The 19,692-nt window shown below is 46.9% G+C and overlaps 1 protein-coding gene across 1 annotated transcript in view; it reads right to left on the bottom strand.

The window, feature by feature from the left end:
* The window catches only part of GLIS1 (GLIS family zinc finger 1), a 219,832-nt gene extending 201,222 nt beyond the window's left edge, over window positions 1–18,610 (bottom strand). The window contains exons 1-2 of the mRNA XM_019666377.1: window positions 18,571–18,610; window positions 17,228–17,528 (exon numbers count right to left, since the gene is read on the bottom strand). Coding sequence (XP_019521922.1) covers window positions 17,228–17,486 — 259 coding nt within the window. The 5' untranslated portion in view covers window positions 17,487–17,528; window positions 18,571–18,610. The remainder of the gene's footprint in view (window positions 1–17,227; window positions 17,529–18,570) is intronic.
* Window positions 18,611–19,692: the final 1,082 nt, after the last annotated feature.

The raw sequence follows: 19,692 nt of genomic DNA, 5'->3' as shown, positions 1-19,692 counted from the left end.
AGAAGCATCCACCCCAGAACATGCCTCTAGGGGGATGGCTCAAATCCACCTGCACAGGTCAGAAACAGCCAGTGACGAGAGACAGTGGCTCTGATGCCAATGTCTGGCACCCACTTTCACTGGGCATTTTCACTGCACAGCCCTGTGACAGGATTTGAGGTAAGGTTCTTGGCTATAAAGCTTCCCAGCCTGGCTTTCTAGCCTTAGTAGGAAATTCTGAGAGCCACCCAGCATCTTTATAATGAAATCTCTTTCTGCTTAAATCAGGCAGAGTATGTGATACATGGGTGAGCCAGGAAACAGGGGTGGGGGGGTCCCACACAGGAGAGGTTCAGAGAGAGTCCCTGGAGGTCAGCTGTGCAGTACAAGTACCTCCTACTTCTGTGGGATGTGGGAGACATGGACCTAAGATAACTTGATGCATTTGAGCATTTAGAAAATTGTGAAGACAGGCATTTGACAAAATTGATGGAATATTTAGTGAAAATGGTAATAGATACATAAATATAAAACTATGCAAATGAAAACCAAAAAAGTCCTGTTTAAACCCAGGAAAACAAAAGGTTGTACCCAAAGGAAAAGTTCCCATAGTGCCTGACTTGATCAAACATCCTGTTCCAAACGTAATCACTATGCTGAAAAAGTAGGCTCCAGAGGGTGCTATAGAAACAACGTACTGTCACCCCCCCTCCTCTACTGTCCCTTTTAAAACCCAACCTTCAGACTTGCTCCCCATCCTGGGAAGTCTATGGCAGTCCCCTTAACTCGCTGGCTCACTCTTAGGTCATAAAACATCTTCCAGACAGGTTTAGTCCCAAGAACAGTCTCAGTTTAGTAATTAAGATGTCCCGTCCAGATTAATAATCTCAACTCTGAGCTTCATTTACAGTCTAGTTCCTCCCCTGCCCCAGCTCAGGCCTGCCTCAGGCTGGGGACCCTGGGTGGGGGTCAATGTCTCCAGTCCCCTTACTCTGTCTATAGGAGTGGCAGGCACCGTGGGAGCTCTCTGGACTCGGATGTTCAGTTCCCACTTCCGTGGGTTCCCGAGAGAGCTCCCCTGGTTGACGGACACCCCCACCCCCACCCCACTGCATCCCATGGGACACCTCCAGTCTCTCTCACCTCTGCCTGGCAGGAAGCCCTCTTAGGCAGGGCGGGGGGTGGGGGTGTCGATCTGAAAACGACGACCAGGCAGGTCCCCTGGAACACAACCCTCTGCCTCAACTCGGTGCAACAGTACAGCTGCCTCTCTTCACTCTGCCATGGGGTGGGGGCCCCAGCCACTGCTTTCATCTCTGACACCTTCAGGCATGGATAAACACTTGTTCCCTCAGCATCAGGGGCTGTGCCCAGCTCTCCGAGTGGGCATCTCAGAGCCCCTCTCACTTGAGTCATGGTGAGGACAATGCAAACCCCTCCCTACTCACCTGGCTTAGGGGAAGAAAATGTCACAGCTTTCTCACAACTCTCTCCAAGGAAATCCTCTCTTTGGTCTCTACCTTAACCCTGTAACACCTGGTAAGGGTCTCAAATCCAGAGTTTAGTTTAGGCACCTAAAGTCCCAATGGAGAAGGTAGCAAAGTCCCACTTTAGAAGGTAGCGTCCAATACCTATTGTCAGTACCTATCATCTTGGGGCTCAGCCAGAACCAAGCGAGCAAAATCCCTACAGTGGCATCCTATTACACACAGTCCCACCTGTGCAATGGCTCAGCCAAAGAGCTCTGCAGCAACCAGAGCAGGAGGGAGGGGAGAGGCCATGCACGTGGGAAAAGAACTGTGGCGTAGGTGGGGTTTAAGAGAACAAAATCCTCACCTATCCTAACAAGCCAGTAGGCAGTGAGTACAATTGATCCAGAAACTGCAGCATAAGTCTTACTTAGAGGTGGCGTAGCATAGAGGGTAAGGCTTCACCGCTTACCAGCTGTGTAAGCTTGGACAAGTCACTTTTCTCCTCTGGGTCTGTTTCTTCAAATCAGGGCTAATAACAGTAACTCCATAGGGTTGTTGAGAGAATTAAAGGAATGACGTTTGTATTGTGCTTAGAGCTTGACTAGATCATGGTTAAGTACCAAGTTTAGCTATTATTGCTTTTATGTTTGTAACTGAGACATATGTACAAAAATACTAGAAAAAGACAACTAAATTAGCTGAAGGTAGAGCCACCATGTTGCACAAGTCCACATAGATGCACCATCCACACAGATGGGGCATAAGTGGTGCCCCCTGGAGGTGGGCATCCCAGCAGCCCCGGTTGAGGGAAGCTGCCTCTCAGGAATGTGACCATGAAAGAAAGAGGACTGACTCTCTTTAAAGTCTTATAGTAGGAGGTGATTTTAAAGCTATGTTTAGCATTACTATACTAAAAAATAAAAATTTCTTTTTAGAATGTTAATAAAACAAGCTCCTCAAAATAGTAATAACAGCAAACAACAGGACTTGGTGAATGAGGAAAAGAAAAAAGCAATGAAGGAAACGACAAAGGAAAATCTTGGAAATATGACCGTATAAAACATTGCTGATTTTTGTTTCAAAATCATTATTAAAAACTTGGTTCAGCATATTTGTAAAAATATTAGCAGCAGATATGAACAGAGCATTAATATTCTTAACTTACGTAACTGAGTGCTTTGAAATACATTAAGTTTTTAATTTTATAAGTAAAATATTCAGATCCCAACATAGACACCAACTCGCAAAAGAGGGGCTACGAACTGTGAATCAACACACAATATATATTTGACTACAGGAACAATTAAATAAATGTAAAATGAAATGATAACCAGGTGTCATTTCCACCTATGAATTAGGAAGTTATTTTGGAAACGGCGGTGAAGATGCAGAGAAGCAAATGCTCTAACATACTGCCTGCAATTGTGAACATTTGTGCAACCTTTTAAGGAGCTATTTGGTAATATGTGTCGAATGTTACTACCCTTCAGCCCAGTAATTTTCACTTCTGGGAATCTATCCTAAGAAAATAATCAGAGATGCAAACAAAGATTACCGCATAAAGATATTCGCTGCAGCATTATCTATACTAGGGGAGAAGCTGAAAAATCCCAAGCATTATGCACATACAAATAATATGTGTCCATATTTGTATATCCATATTTGTTTGTGTGTGCATAAATGATCTCTGAGAGGCCAGACAAAAACGCGGACATTACCAGTTGCCTCCAGCAATGTGAGCTGGGAACAGGAGGATAAGAGAAAAGGAAGGCTTTTCCTAAGAACTCTTTTTGGGTCTTCTGAATTTTGAACCATTTTAATGTATCGCCTACTCAAAATAATTTAACAAATTTATTAAATATGACATACTTTTGAATGTTTACAAAGAATTTTAATAACATGGAAAAGGTTTATGATGTTAGAATGTGACATTTAAAAATAAGTACAAAAGGTTTTATATTCAGAATGATTTCAGTGATAGAAAAAAATATTAATATAGTACAGATAAGCATAGTAAAAAGACTGAAATTAAATACACCAAAATATAAATGGTTGTCACAATTGAGGGTGAGATTATGAGCAAATACTATTTCTATCTTTAGGTTTCTGTAGTTTCCAAATTTTCTACAAAAATTAAGTACTATTGATGTAAGTGGGGAAAAGAAAGATTATGAAATTAAATTATCTTTAAAGGGTCAGCCACCGTGCAAAGAAGGGTTAGGAGTGAGGCTGATACCTTGCTTGTTGGAGGTCAGAAACCTATTCCAGCTTAAGTGGCTATACAAGGCACCATCAGGAGCCCTGTGCGTGATGTCCGTCACAATGATGCACTTGCACAAACCTGTCCTCCCCGGGCTACTGTCCTGGGGAACCGGCAGAACTCACCCACCAGGGCTTGGCCACTCAAATGCCACCTCTCGAGAGAGCCCACTCTGACCTCTCTCACCAGTGCTGGTCTGAGCTCTCTGGGAGCAGGACAGACCCTAGGACTCACATCTGCATCCCTAACAGAGCCAGGCTTGGTAACAAGCTTGCTGGCCCCACCTCCACACTGGTATGTCCACCTGCCTGACCTCTTGACTGGATATTCCCCAAGGCAGAGGCCAGGCCTGGGGGACACTTTTTTCTCTGGGGCCAGACATAGAGCTTAGCATACGATAGGGCTCCAAGAAATGTTTGTTGAACAAATGAATAAATTAAACAACGATATTCTAGACTAGCGCTGTCCAACTGAACTTTCAGTGGTGATAGAAATGTTCTATATTTGCTCTGTCTAATATGGTAGCCACAGGCCACATGTGTCTACTGAGCACTTGAAGTGTGGCTAGTATGACTGAGGGACTGAATTTTTAATTAATTATATTGTGAATGAATTAGTTGTAAGTAATTTAAATTTAAATAGTCCTAAGTTCTTCCATAAGAACACTTACATCATAGGGTAGTTATAAGATTACACAAGAGCAATTAAAAAAAAAAAGAAAAGATGATCCAGTGTCTTGCAGTTCTCAATAGATAAACACTGAAAGATACTGAAAATGATTAAGAAGGTGGGCCCCTAACAGCCCAGAGCCCCCACCTACGCAGCCAATCACACAATGGGAATTCACTTGTGTCCCTGTCTCCCTAGCTGTATTCTGAGTACATAAGCCGCCAGAGCCATTGAGAGAATGAAAACCAGGGAAGAGAGGAGAGGGAGGAGCATGAGGCTGAGACAGGAGAGACCAATAATTTTGCAAAAGGCAAGCTTTTGGCCTGTATTGCCAGAGACAACGAGAGAGGGCATTCCCTCTAAGAGGAAAGCTTAAGCGAACAGGAACTGCCACAGGTACAAGCAAAGGGCTGACTAACCTGTGCAGCTTCACCATCAGTGTCCTGCAGAGGGCATTCCCGCTGTCCCCAGAGGCAGAGCCGTCAGCCCTCTGACCTCACTGATTCTCTCACTAGCCTTGCAAGGGGAGCTAGCTAGCAAATATTTCCATTTCATAAGCCAGCAAACCAAGGCTCAGTGAGATTTTCTGAAGTCACAAGGTTTAGACCGGCTGGAGCCCAGGAGTCTGTGTAGGACAGCGAGCCAGGTGATAAGGTGGTGAAGATGCACAGAGGAGGACTGGGAATCTGGCCAGGCTGTGAAAACTCGTCCACTGTCTGTCCACCCTCCAGACTGCAAGCTCCATGCAGGCGAGGGCTCTGTCTGTTAGCCCACCATGGTGTCCCAGGGACCAACCCAAAACCTGGGGACACAGCAGCCATTCAATACATATTGATGAACGAACCAAGTAACAACCACACCCAGGTGCAGCCCTTTCATTTTCAGGATTCTTTCACACACTTCATCCCATATGCTCCTGACAACTAGCTGAGCACAGATCACTCCAACCACTTTACAAATGGGAAACTGAGGCTCAGAAATAGAGGGCCACCCTGGGCTGCTTTCCTGAAAATCTGCTTGGAAGATTTTCAGGGAAGCCACACTGTGACTGGAGAGAGACAGATTAATTCCACTGAGGTCCTGCATTCATTCTGTTCTCTGGGCCACACTCCCTCTGCAAGTCAGAGATGCATTCATTACAGACCCTGCTCCAAGGAGCCCATAGTCTCGTTGGGGAGGAAAACATGGAACTAAGCATCTCAATACCTGACTGTTCAGTGAGGGAAGTGACAAAGGGCAGTCAGAAGATGAAGGAGGGAAATGGTCCTTCTGGCCAGAGGAGGCAGTTTCTCAACTGTGATGAATCAGTTAAGACTGGACTCGTGGCAGCAGACACCCAGAAGACCTGCGGGAAACCCACGTGAGGTAATTAAGGGTAGGGCTTGGTGTCAGACAGGCCTGTGGCTCTCACCTATCAGCTCTAGAACTTAGGGCAGGTCATTTAGCCTCTCTGGGCCTCAGTTTTTCTAATCTGTAAAATGAGGGTGATGACACTCCCTCACAAGGAGTAAATGTAGGAAGAATTAAATGGCTTCATGAGCTATCTCGACACAGCAGGGCTCCCCAAATGAAAGCCGCTGTTGTACTGCCGCTAGCCGCTAGCTTGGGGAAATGGGGGCAGCACAGTAACAGCATCATACATTTAGGAGGTACAATCAAGGTAATTCAGCTGGATATTAGAGTCAGAAGGCAACTCCAAACCCAATAAACCAAGGATGAGGGGAGGGCCTAGCCTCCTGCTGGACATCCCAGTGACCACAGGCTGAGTGCGTGCCTTGCACTGACCCCAGGGCCAGGGCCTGTCAGAGAGCTGTGTCGAGGCAGCCCGTGCCCACCTCAGCAAGGGATATAGCTCCTAACGTTCCCCTAGCCCTAAGTGAGGCCAAGATGCCAGCCAATCAGATCTGTGTCTCCAGCACTGGGATTGAAACCTCAGTCTCTCTGATTCCAAAGTCCTTATTCTTTTAATTATACCAAAAAAGAAAGAAAAAATCAATCAGAGTAAGGAGGAAGGGTACTGTGGTATAGAGGAGAAATAGCATGAGACAAAGTCAGGCCTGGAGACCTAGTCCCAGCTCTGCACTCAGTAAGACCAATAACAACAGCTCAGCTTTGTTACACACCTACTATGTGCTAGCCTCTGAGCTAGGTGCTCTACAGACTTCTCATCTTGATCCCCACATCAACCCTATGAGACAGGAATTATCTCCATTTTATAAATTCCCTCCAATGAGGAAACCTGGACCTCAGAGCTCTATGAACTTGACCGAGGTCCAGCAAGTAGTCTAGTCAGGATCTGAAACCAGTTCTGACCCCAAAAGCCATGTGGCCACCTTTGCACAAGTAACATGGCCTCTCTGAACCTTAGTCTATCCATTTGTTCAAAGGGGAGTTGAACAAATAATGATTTGGGCGGAAATTTACAGTTTACAAAGGTCAAACCATAGCAGTGCCTGGAGAGGAGCCAGGAGACCAATACAATCCCCCCAGGCCTCTGCCTAAGCCTGTCCTGGAATGGGGACCTGGGGTGTGTACCTCAGTCTCCACCCCAGGAGGGCTGCCGAGAGCTGGCTTTGGCTCCCAGTTCCAATACTTGGTCCAAGGTTCTTCTTCATCTTAGAGAAATCTGGGTCAGATGTGTTGCAACCACCAATATCTGTTCTTTAAACCATAAGACAAGACACATTTTACAGCGCCTGGGACTGCCTAGGAGGGAGGGTAGGTGTGCAACAGAGAGTGTCTACAGTCGTGGGCCAGGCACGCCAGGACAGCCATCAGACTCCTAGCTCCTCCACCTGGCCTGGCCTGGAAACTCTTGGTTAAGGGTCTGTGATCACTGAAGCCAACTCTTGGGGTGGGGGGGAAGGCCCAGATAGGTGAGAAGACTTGCTCAAGGTCACCTTGAAAGCCATGGGGAAGACCTCATAATGAAGAGCCCCCAAGATAGTGCTGGAAAGAAAATATGGCTGTGTCTGCATGTGAGAACTCATTGTGTGTTTATTGGAGTCTTGTGTGTGCTGAGAGCTTACCGTGTGTTTAGCCTTGTAGGAAAAAGAACATAAAACTCAGCTCCTCCTTTACAGATTACAAGCTCCTTGAAGGCACTGTCAACCTTCCTGGACACCCACTCTGAGCCAGGCCCTGTGCTGGGCACACAGGGTGCAGGAATAATGAGACTCAGCCCTTGTCCTCAAGGACACTTAAGTAAATAGAAATTCACCAGTGCTACAGCAGACAGAAGGACAGGGTTGTAGGTGCCAGAGCTCTAGCATAGCCCAGCCTAGGAGGAAAGGGAAGGCTTCTGGGGGGAGAGTGGTACTTCAGCTGGGTCTTAAAGAATAAGTAAGAGTCAGTCTGGTAGAAAGGGAGGGGAGGAAGGCCCTTGCAAGGCTTTTGTTTGCTAAACATTTACATGGTAGCAATAACAACAACAATAAGAAGAAGAAGAAGAATCCCAATATCAATTGAGCAATTACCACGTGCCAGTCTCTGTATATAAGCACTTATATGGACATGTATTAACTCATTTCATCCTCATAACAGCCTTTTGAGATCATGACTATTATTCCCCCCACCCACCCCCATTTTACATACTGAGGCCCCGCAAGCTCAAGAACTTGCTCGAGAGCTCCGAGTTAGCATCGGAGCCAGAATTTGAACCTAGTGGCCTCGTTCCACACCCACAGCCTCAATGAGCACCCTATATGCTTCTCAGATGTGTACTTTGTGCCAGACCTGATGCTGGACCCAGGGTACAAAGGTAAATATCTGAATAACTATTTATTTTCCAACTTGTTCTAAAAATGACTTAAGGAGGCACAAAGATTAATTAAAAGAAGCTGGCAGTGCATAAGGACAGGACAAGGAAAGAGAAAATTCCAGGTCTGGAGCTGCATAAGGAAGTCTGATGCTGCTAGAGAACAAGCCAAGCAGGCATGAGCAAGAGACGAAGCTGGACCGGCGGGAAGGCTTTAACTGCCAGATCAAAGGGCTGCGGGTTCTCCCCATTGGCCAACCGGTTGCCAATGTACAAGCCAAATTGTAGTTCAGGGAAGAGCATGAAAGCACATCTCTACAGATGTGTGAGTAGTTGATAAAATACAAATCCATGTAAGAGCACTCTTAAAATTAGCAATCTCATTAGGTATTTTTTCCATCAACAGATACTAAAAATATAATTGCTAGCATGTGGACATGGGAAAGATTTTTGTCCTTGCATTTAGAAAACCTGAATATCCCTGCTGTCAGAGATGGGAAGTAACGGGAAGGTTTTTTAAGCAAGGAGTTTCTAGGATTCAAGGTCTGGGATATTTGCTCTCTACCTATACCCCCTCCTCTCCAAACCCCTCAAGCTGCTGGAAATCAACCATCTAAGAGCCCAAAGATGAGCCTACCCCAGCGAGACGCTCCAATGCAGAGATATTCTCACAAAGAGCGCTGCATAAGTACAAATGACTGTTTGATCAATCATTTGGCCTCAGCGTGGGATTTGGTTAGAATTAAAGCCATCTGGCTTGGGGGGTGGTGGGGGTGATGGGGGAGGAGACAACCAGGCGGGAAAATGACCCACTCCCTCCCCCAAAAAGCATTGTTAAAATATAACAGGGGGAAAAACAGTAAAGTCTCTGCTGTTATTTCAGCCTAAGCCACTTAATCCTTCAGCACATAAAGCAACTTATTTATGACCTTTTCCCTTTAAAAAGTAAATCAGAAGACGCTGCCTTGAATTCAGATATCGCTGAAACTCACTACTCATCCCTCCCAGAGAAATATCCTGTTTCATAAACCTTCTTCGAGATACTTGAAACTGCAGATCACTAAATGCCTAGCTTTAGGCATCTGACATTCCAGAGAATTAATATTTAAACTTATTATAGGAAAAAAGAATTGGGTTTGGTTGAAGCATGAAATATTTAATAGTGTTCTCCAAATTAGAAACCCTATTTTGTTTCGCGTTGGAAATGACAACGTTATTACCTGGGCTTTGCACTCAAATAAGATAAAATGCACAGGCAGTCTTGAGATTAAATACACAATTACGGCCGATTTCTCCAGAGAGAAGGAGGGTGAGACAGGTTTGGGGAGTGGAAGCGATTGAGTTTCATTTTTACGATACACTTAAAATTATATTCTCATTCTCTGCCTTGAGGGTTGGACTTGAGAGGGCTGAAAGCCACTTAACCACCGAAAATTGTGTCAAGATCAGTGAAATCCACAGAGGCCTGTTCAATGAACGGGCTTGGGAAGCCGACTACATCTTGGAATGGTCCCGCTGCTGGGCAGAACCCCGTAACTTTCTCTCCTTGCTAGGACAAAAGTATTAAGTGGTTTGGGATAAAAATTAAGCTCCATTTGACACAGTGGATCCTGGCAGCTTCTGCCGGCACGTGTAATTTATTTACAGGGTTGGAAAGTCGGCAAAATACATCATCAACTCTTACACAAACTTCTACTAGGTATTAAATACTCAAGCCTCAGAGAAGTAATTCATATAGTCCAGCAACGTTCCAAAATAAACCCGATCTCCAGCCCTGTGGAGAGCTTGAAACAGCAAATGGGATCTGTGTTTTTTAAGTCAGGTTTATAATAACTCTCTGGTTTCTTACTGAAGCCTTATTTTCCATCAAACCTGTTATTTCAAAACAAAAAGCAACAATATCTAAAAGAGTAATCTTGTTGCTAAAAAGATACTATAGAACTAGGAAAAGGCTGGGCCACCTGGCAGCCGGGGCCACGCTGATGCTTCTGCCTGCACTCCCTCTTTCAGACGTCTTCACATCCAAAGGCAGAGAAGCCTTGGGCAATAAAGACTCCTGCAATTTCACCTTCAGAATAAGTGGGATTCCTTGAGGATGTCGGCACACTTGCCCTTACGCAAGACCACAAACACAAACCAGCAGGAAGACCTTTTCCTTCCATGACAGGTCATTTGGTTCATTCATCATTTGACACACAATATCCATTTCCCACCAACAAACTCTCAGGTTCACTCTGACCCCTGTCCTTTTCTCCCTCCCAAGCCCTGCTTCATCCCACCAACTGTTTAATAAGAAGTAATTATTTTGATCTCAAGACACTGTGCCCAGTGAAGCACGCATTCTACACACCAGGCGTGGTGGATGGAGGTTGTGAGGAATTCTCTTCAAATAGATGTCTTCAGAAGCCCTAGAAGGGAGGCTGCCACCAAGGCCTGGGCCAGGAACCTCCCCAAACTGCGTGAGTCTCAAATAGGAAGTCAAACCCGCCTTCGCGGAGGGGGCGCGTATGTGTGTGCAGCTGCTTCTGAGAAGGAGTGCTTGTAGGGGGGCCCTCCATAGCCTCAGAGAGTCCTTGCGTGAGGACCCCATGGCACAACTGGGAACCACTGAAGCAGGGCGGTGGGCAGAGTCCTAACAGACAGTCTCCCCTGACAGTCACACCTGGGCCTGTTAGCTGAGACTCAGGAAGTGCTGCTCCAGGGAATGGCTGCCTGGACCAGCCGATGGCCTCTGCTGCCTTTCCCCCGGCTTCCGGGCACACTCTACAGCCACAGCGACTGCTTGCCACTGCCTGAGTTTTACAGGCTGTCCTTGAGAGTCCTATGCTTTAGTGGGAAACTACCGGCTTTGCTGTCAGACAGAGCTGGGTTCAAATCCCAGGCTCTACTATTTACTACCTGCACGGCGAGTCTCTGTAAATGAAATGTGAACTCACTGGGATAAATCAACAACCTTTCTAAGCCTCAGTTCCCCCATCTGTAAAATTAGAATAAGGCCTCCTGTCCTCATAAGGTTGTTGGGCATTATTAAATGCAATCACAGCTAGAAAGTAGCTGGCCTGGCACCGAGTAGGTACTCAGTAAAGGTTAGTTGACCTCCCTCTTCCCGTTCATTCTGTGGTCAGCTTCAGGAGTCCAGAGTTCCGAGAAGTCGAGTCTATAACCTGGCCTGAGACAAAGGCGGCCTCCTCCCACACCCTGGATCCTTCCCAGCTTTCCCGGCCCAGTTCATGTGGAATCCTGGAGCACCAGGGCAGGAAGGGACTATACAGATCATCCCATTGAACTGCTTCCCATTTTACAGATGGGGGACGCGAGGCTTAAAGCTAAGGCATGGTCCACATGCATGGAGACTGTACAATGGCGCATGTGTTTGCTCCAGACGGGCCCAACCATAACCACCAAATAAATTCAGGCCATACAGGAAATGCATTATTCAGTTAGCGGACTGAAGGTCTCCTCTCAGTGCATCTGACTCAAATGCTGACTTTAAAAACACAGCTCGTAATGCTAACACAATCCGCCTCAACCAGCCGGAAACCTTCTGAAGGAATAACCCTTTGGAGTTTAGGGAAAGACTTTGGTGAGGGGGGGGGGCAGGGGGAAGAAACAGATGCTTTAAAGTGACTTGAAACTATAAGACCACTGGGTTAGGGTTGTATCCTCTCCACCCCCACCCCATCCCAAGCCTCTGTTTTCTTTCAGTTTCTTATAAATAAGGCCTTGGGAGACCAAAGCAGCCACAAAACATTCCACCCACCCCCCGTTTTTTTGTATGTGTTTTTTTTTTTTTTTTTGCTTTCCTTACTCAGTAACTCAGCTATCAGTTCCGGACTTTGCTTCTAATGCTGAAAGCATTCTTTTTTTTTTTTTTCATTGTAAACTATTAATTCGGGCAGCGGCTGTTGATAAACAAGAAGTTCGGTTTTTAAACTGCTAGAATCATCAGCACAGTGAAGGCAAGCAGCACAAATATTTCAAAGTGTGCTCTTTTTTCCTGGCCCTGGTATTACAGCTGTGCTCTTTGCATAATGCAGTTGAATTTTTCAAAGCCCACTGCGAAGTTTGTTTCATTTCTTCTCCCCCTCTTGCACTAAGTGTCTTCCTTTCTTTAAACACAAAAATAAACTACCCCCTACCAAAAGAAACAACACAACTCTCTAGGTCCATACTACTTGCAACTAAAATCTGTATTAGGAAAAATAATTAGCAAGCCACACATTATAATTTAAACTTTGAATACAATCATAGCTATAAGGTGAGATTGTTGAAAAACCATGATATGGGCTTCAATACAGAGAATTCTTTTCCAAGAAAGTTGAGAGAAGGAAGGGAAATTACATTCTCTACAAAAAAGCCACCGTTAGTGAGAGTCTCTGGTCAACCTACAAATAAAGTTGGTATCTATTTGTTTGTTGTTTTTTTTCCTAGTCCTATCCAAAAAAGGATTGCAAACCCTATTCCAAACTTTTAGTTTCTCTCCTTTTTTTCTAGGATGCTGGCCAAACTCCACAAAATAAAACCGAAGAAAATGATGATAATTATGCAACATTCAGAACAAAGAACTTAAGACTATATTTTTTAAAATGATTCATTGTACACTTATGCCTGTAATGAGATTTTAACGCACTGTAAAAATAAGCGCGCTGGCTCACTTAGTTTCTCACGCAAATGTAGCGCAGGGACAATGAATAACTCAAAGATGGGGTGGGCTTTGGTTTTTAATTCAGAAGTGTGAGGGGAAACCACGGCATATAAAGAAACATGTTTTTTAATCACAGACAGAACCACACAGTCTATCAATGTGGTTCCACAGCTAAGAGGGCTCTGAGACCTCAGCCCAGCTAAGCACTGCAGGTAAACTACTCAGAAACAACTAAGTCTAAATTAAGTTACGATCTCATCTGATGGTCCCCTTTTCATTTTGCTCACTGTGTCTTAGCAGCTTCTAGAGAGCTAGGGAGGTAAGAAGGGAAAAGAAATTCTAGCTGTACACGATTTTTAGGAAATCTTTGGGAATTATATTTCCACTATGTCTATAAAAGATTTGTCAGATACGTAACTCCTAGAGCTGTAGACACAACACGTTCCTATCTTATTTGTGTACCCACACACATACATGTTTCTCTTTGTCTCACTGAGCCTGACATTTGGCCAGCAGGTTTCTCTCCCCCTTATTTGAAACCTCAAGCACCGAAAAAATTTGGATCTGATTATTTCCGGATCACAGGACCAGCACTTTAAAATGGATGAAATGCAAGCAAATTGCCCACCAGAGCCGGAGGGGGTAAATGCTTTCAAAATAACTCATACCTTTCTATTACGGATGCACTAGCCCCTCCAAGGCCGCCCCAGAACATCACAGTGGCTTCTGATTCAGATGAAGAAACTCTACCAGGTAACACCATCAAACCCATTACATTTCCTCTCTAGCACCAGCAGCCCCTAACGTCCACACACACCACCTACAATTGCTTTCCTTTTTTGTGTGCTTTTTTTTGAAGTTACAAGATTGACTACTTTGGGGCATTTACAGCCATGTCATGATGGCTGTTTACTAATGGCGGAGTCTACATTTGTCGTGATCACCAGTCATCTTTTTATTGCTAGGACATGTCTAATCTCAGCACATGTGAAAAGGGCCCAGTGAGTCTCTGTGAATTAAAAAGTGAGCTTACTATCTTGTTTGGTCTGGGAACAGTAACTCTGGACAAATGGAATCATCTGGTAAATTAAGATGTTTTCTAACGATGTCATAGATACTTGTCACCAATATCCAAAGATTTAAGACAGAAGAAATACCAAAAGCAAAAACTATTTGAATTTCTCTGGGAACATTTAGGAGGCCGTGGTGAACACCAGCTCTCGGCCCCCAACACACACATGTAGAAGGTACAAGTTGTAGAACCAGAATCAACTGTTTGGAACAGGAAACCTTGAAAACTGCCACGTACTGCCTGTAGCATCGAGCACATCCTTGAACCTGAATGTCTTCATCTATAAAATGGGAATCATAGTAATTAGAGCCAGTATCTGCCCAGCACTCTACAGACTGCCAAGTGCTTCAACATCTGTCTCCTCAGAACAGCCCACAAGGTAGGCAGAACACAGCTGGCATGAGGGCAGATGAGAGATAGTGTAGGAACACACACTGAAAACTGTAAAGCCCTGTGCCCGGAGAATGAGCCCCATCAGGCCATCGCCAACAAAGCTGACCGCCTCCATAAAGCCCAGATGTTTACCTTCTCTCCTTGTCAGGACTTCCAAAAGCAGAGTGTCGGGTGTTTAATAATAAGAAAGAAAAACGCAGCATCTGGTAATTTGGCCTTTCCAGCTGTTTGGAATCTGGATAAACGGGACTCGGCCGTAAACAGATCGTGATTCTTACTGCAAATGATGATGCTATTAGTCCATAACGTCGCACCATCCCCAGTGCCTCCTGGCTCCAGATCTGGGAACACAGAGGACCCCAACATTTACGGATAAGTTGCCAGATGCAAGAGCTTGCTCCCTTCCTCAGCTTCGGGTCTGTCCAAGGCAGAAGGCAGATCATCTGAAACCTGACTCCAGACCAAGCAATACTGTCTTCTCTCCCGTCACTGGGTAGCGATGGCCACAAAAGCCCTGAAGCCTGGCTGCTCTCAGCTTCGCCTGGCTAGAGCATCAGTTTGTGCTCTTCACATTCAACGTTTAAAAAATCAAATCTTTCTCCACCCGCCTTGCCCTACTCCCTTAATCTCAAGTATCACTGACTGTAGCATGGTGCCCAGCATGAAATAATAAAAGAAACCCCTTCCACCTTTTTTATAAAGCATTCTTACAACCATTGTTTCATTTACCCTGGGAGGTAAGCATTATTACCGCTCGTGCAAAAAAAAAAACAAAAACAAAACAAAACCAGAGGTTGAAAACCTTCAACACATTAAAAGAGTAATACCCCAAATAATCAGGCACTGAGGCAGCCCTTTCACACTCTATCACTAATGCTCTCCTTAGTCTTTCAAAGTAAGTCTCCCGGTAGATTTATAAATGAAGAAGCTAAGGCTCACAGAGTGAAATAACTTCCCCCCGAGGTCCCACAGATCATCGGTCGCGGGGTCTTACAATTTCCAGCACAGTCAATAAATATTTTTCAATTGGTATTTCTATCTGTCTGTTTCCAATAAGCCTCAGACTTGGAGCTAAACAACAAACATTCAAAGGGTTACATGGTCTGGGGAATATTTTGGTGGGAATAAGGGCAGTAACAAGGTGCTGTCTCCTTATGGCACTTTTAAGACAGTTACCAAAGCTGTGGTTTTGTCTCAGGCCACTGAGTGACTTGACTGTGAAGAAGAACTTGCCCAGAGGGACAGAGGCCAGGTCAGAAACCTTTTGAAACCTACCAGCCTCACTGCAGGCTGTGAGCTAAACAGTTTAGAGGCCTCTTACAAAAAGCTTAACCAGAATGACCATCTTAAGGTATAAAGAAAGGTTCTTCCTCTCATCCCTTTAACTTCCTCTGCCCTTTCCAAATACAATCCTGACTTAAAGATCTCATATTTTAGACATTGGGGGGAGAGGGATATAGACAAAAATAATTAGGGTTTGGGAGAAATAGAAGTAGGAAGATCACACACAAAGCATCCGGATGAAAGGTGTCTGTCTAACCATGGCTTGGAACAAAGGCTATGTTTGAAAGGGTCTGTGGAGCCTCGACCTTCACAAGACAGCTATGATTTTTTTTAAACACGAAATGATGCCAGAGGGTATCTGTTTAAGTGAGGACTGGGTTGGAGGGAGGCAAACCAGGGAGCTCGGCGCAGCAAATATTATACTCACATCTTGCTGTGTAGCGTTCCTCTCTCCCCAATAAGAGAACTTCATATGTGTATTCCAGCAATATTACTCTAAAGGTGGTTTTTCTATAGCTTTCCTCTAAAACATGATCTCTATCTCTTGGAAAAGAGGCTGACATTTAAAACAAGACAAGAAATAGTGCTCTCCTACAAACTCAGGTGTTTTCGTTAAAAAGAAAAAGAAAATCTGTTTATGTTTATTTCATTTGGCCAGTCCCAGAATTGGGAAGTTGGGTATTTTTTACCCAGGCGCTCTCAATTCTAAAAGTAAACTACCCTACCTTTTTCTAAATTGCTGGGGCTGCTGCTAAAGGAGTAATGCCTATAAGAGCCATAAAAGAAACTGTTTTTGTCTTCCTTAAGAATCACCTGAAAATAGAACCAAGAGGTCCCAAATGCCAAAATAATGAAACCCCAAAGCCTTGGTCTCTCCAAGGAGGAAAAAAATATATGTGTGGTGGGGCAGACACAGAGCCTTAACAATTTCCCTAATTTCTGGTTAATTATCTGTCAGCATGAAACTTATAAATAATGGCTCAATAATAATTAACTGTGATGAGAAGAACATGCTCATGAGAATCCTGGCATCATCGCTGATTTTGAGCCCATAAATGGTACTGGGGCCTGCACCCTTAGAGGGACAGTACTGCAAAGTAACTTTTAACCAAAGACTATGCTTCTGAAGCATCAAGTACAGAAAAATCATTTTTCAAGTCAGAACTTGACTGAGGCTCGATCATAGATTCATAAAATTTTCCATCAGGAGTCCAGAAATCACCTGATGTAATTCATTCCTTACTTGACAGGTGGGGAAACTAAGGACCCAAGGGGGAGGGGGTCTTGCTGAAGGCCTCTGGTTTTTGTTATTGAGCGAGATTAGAATACTTCAAAATATGCTTTTTGCGGGCTCAGAGAGAAAGATACTCAAATGGCTACTCACCCTAATTTATAAGATTTTAACAAGTTTCACATAACTTTTATCAGAAACATACAGAAGCAAAATTATGTAATCTGACCCTTCTATACACACACTTCCCCAAAACAGGCTTGAGTTTAAATTAGATGCTTCCTAAACGGGCATCGCTTTAGAATGACACACAAATTAGTCCCAAACAACTGGAGAGAAACTGGTGATCTCCGGAGAAAGTTCCACCAAGTTCTCCGGACGATTCCTACGAAGGCTGCGGTGGCGACGCCAGGCAGCCCGAACTCTCCACACCGTGGCCTGGTACGTTGGCAGAGCCAGACTTACCCTTCCCAGCGGCGGCGACCTTGGACGGACCATAGTCCCGGGGACTCCGGGGCCGGAGGAGGTCGTGGGCGCGCGGCTGTGGCGCGGGCAGCCGAGGCAGCAGGTCACGAGGGTCCCCATCCCCGCAGCCGCCACCACTCACGGTGACCCTGAAGGCCATGTGTGCGTTGAGGCCTGAGGGCCCACCGCAAGGACCCGGAGCGCCGGGGGCCTCCTTCGGCCTCTTTTCTGGGTGCGCCTCGGCCACCTCGCAGTGCATGGCGCCGGTACAGGGCGCACCTCTGGGGGTCGGGCCGGGCTCCTGGGGAGGGGAAAAAGCACAGGAGCGTTAGAATGAGGGGAGTGGCTTCCTTCTGGTCCCGGGGCCGAGGTTTGCGCAGGTCACCACCCCTCAGTTTATTCCTTACTCACCACATTTACCCTACCTAACCTGACGAACCCCAACCTGGTCCTGGCTGGGTACAAGCTCCTTCCTGAGGGCATAAGCGGCTCGCATTTCCTTACCTGGTTAGTCGAGGGTCCCCGCCGCCGGCCGCCACAGCTCATTCCCCGAAGCCCCCACGCCCTCCCGCCCAAATCCTCCTCCACCGACGTCAGCCCTCTTTGTACGAATGGGGAAACGGAGGCCTGGAGCGGGGAGAGCGCCTGTGCGGTATTACCCAGCGAGACGGAGTAGGCGGCAATAAGGATTCCCGGGGCAGGGCTCTGGTGAAGCCGCACAGACGGCTCCAGGTGGGTCGCAGGCTGCGCCTCAGGGGCGCTCTGGGACCAGGTTGTTCGCAAAGACCGTGAACTGCGCACCCACGGGTCCCGGGCGCAGACCCTCCGAGATTCACCCACGACCACCTAAGCTGCGAAAATGGCAGTCCGAGTGGGAGTCCAAGGATGGGCGCTCAATCTGGTGAGGTGAACCCATCACACACGAACTCTCCCCACGCGCAGCAGATAAACTGAACCCACCACGCGCTCAAGCCCGCACCAAGTCAGTAACACCAATGCACGCCCACTCCCACGCACATCACACACCCCCTCCAGTGCACTTTCGGGGCACGACGTACACACGTACTACTCTCTAATTCACCCGCTCAGACACTCAGCAACACTAGCAGCCGCACTGTTCACACTCCACACACGCGCGCGCTGGTTCCCCCTCCACAGAACCTCGGTCTTTCCATCATCCCTTCTAGAACGAGGGGCCGGGGACCCCAAGCTCTCCTTTCCCCTTGGGGCTCCCCACGCCATCCCAAAGTTCCCCAGATTCGAGCGTCGCTGGGACGCCAGCCCCAGACCTCAGTCCCAGGCTCCCGCCCCCTCCCCGCGCCACGGGCCGCGCCCCCTCTCACCTTGCCACAGCCACAGCAGCTCGCAACGCGCACCGCTCGCCGCGCCTCCACTGGCGCCGCAGCCCCCGCAGCCGCGGCTGCCGCCGCCGCCGCGTCCTGCGGGGCGGCACCCTGGGATGGGGGCGGGGCCAAGGTTTGCTCGACAGCCACTCCGGCCACTGGATCGCTGAGGCCGTCCCGCTGAGACCAAACGCGGCGCGAGGCGGGGCCTCCTCGCCTGGGGGCCTGGGCGGGGCTGGGCGGATGGTTTGACAGGCGGTGGCGGCTGAAGCACTGCCCAGCCTGCCGCACTCCCGCCAACGAGTGGGCCAGGCCCTTGAGGCGGCGCCGCGGGTGACAGAGGCTGGGCTGTGTCGTTGGGACTGGGCCGGCCTGGGCGGCGGAGTGCACTGGACGTCAGGAGAGCCGGTTCAACCCGGCTCTGTCCCCGTCTCTCCCAGTGACTGGGGCAAGGCCCAACCCCTGTCCCTGGTCAGTTTTCTTCTCGAATGGGCAAGGTGAAACCTGCTAAGGGGAAGGTAGTAGATGTGAAAGTGCTTTAAAGTTTTCTAGCAGAACCCAACCCGCTCACTTTAGAGCTCGCATGATTTCACACCAAGTCAGCGTCAAAGTTGGGACCCAAACCCAAGGCTCTCAGACCACTTTTCTTAACGTTTCTGTTGTTTTTGTGGTGTTTTTCACCGGGAAAAGCCCTGGCTAGAGGATTTCAAACTCCAAGGATAAAAGGCAAACAAAGAAACAGAATCCCGGAATCCAACTAGAAAATATTCCAATTGAATATGTGAATCTGTCTGGGGCACCTGTATTTTTAGCCAGCTCCCAGGAGAACCTTACAGCCCTGGGGCTTGAGACCCAGTCTTCTAAGTTAAGTTCCTCCAGGGCCTGGAAGCCAGTTCCCCTGCATTCTGGGCTTTCCTCACAGACAGCTGTGTTTCAGGGAGTCCTGCCCAATGTATAGAAAGAACACTGGACAAAAGAACAAGACTCGAGAGCAACTGGAAGCTGTGGCTCAGTTCCCTTCTCTGTGCCTCAGTTTCCCCCTGTGCAAAACAGGGTTGTTCACCCCAGCCCTGCCTATCTGCCAGGGCTATTGGAAGATCCAACCAGGCCTCTGAGATGGTC

Source organism: Hipposideros armiger, unplaced genomic scaffold (genome assembly GCF_001890085.2).
Source record: "Hipposideros armiger isolate ML-2016 unplaced genomic scaffold, ASM189008v1 scaffold_469, whole genome shotgun sequence".
Classification (NCBI taxonomy): Eukaryota; Metazoa; Chordata; class Mammalia; order Chiroptera; family Hipposideridae; genus Hipposideros; species Hipposideros armiger.
Note: the sequence above shows the minus strand (reverse complement) of the source record. Positions and strands in the feature narration are given on the sequence as shown.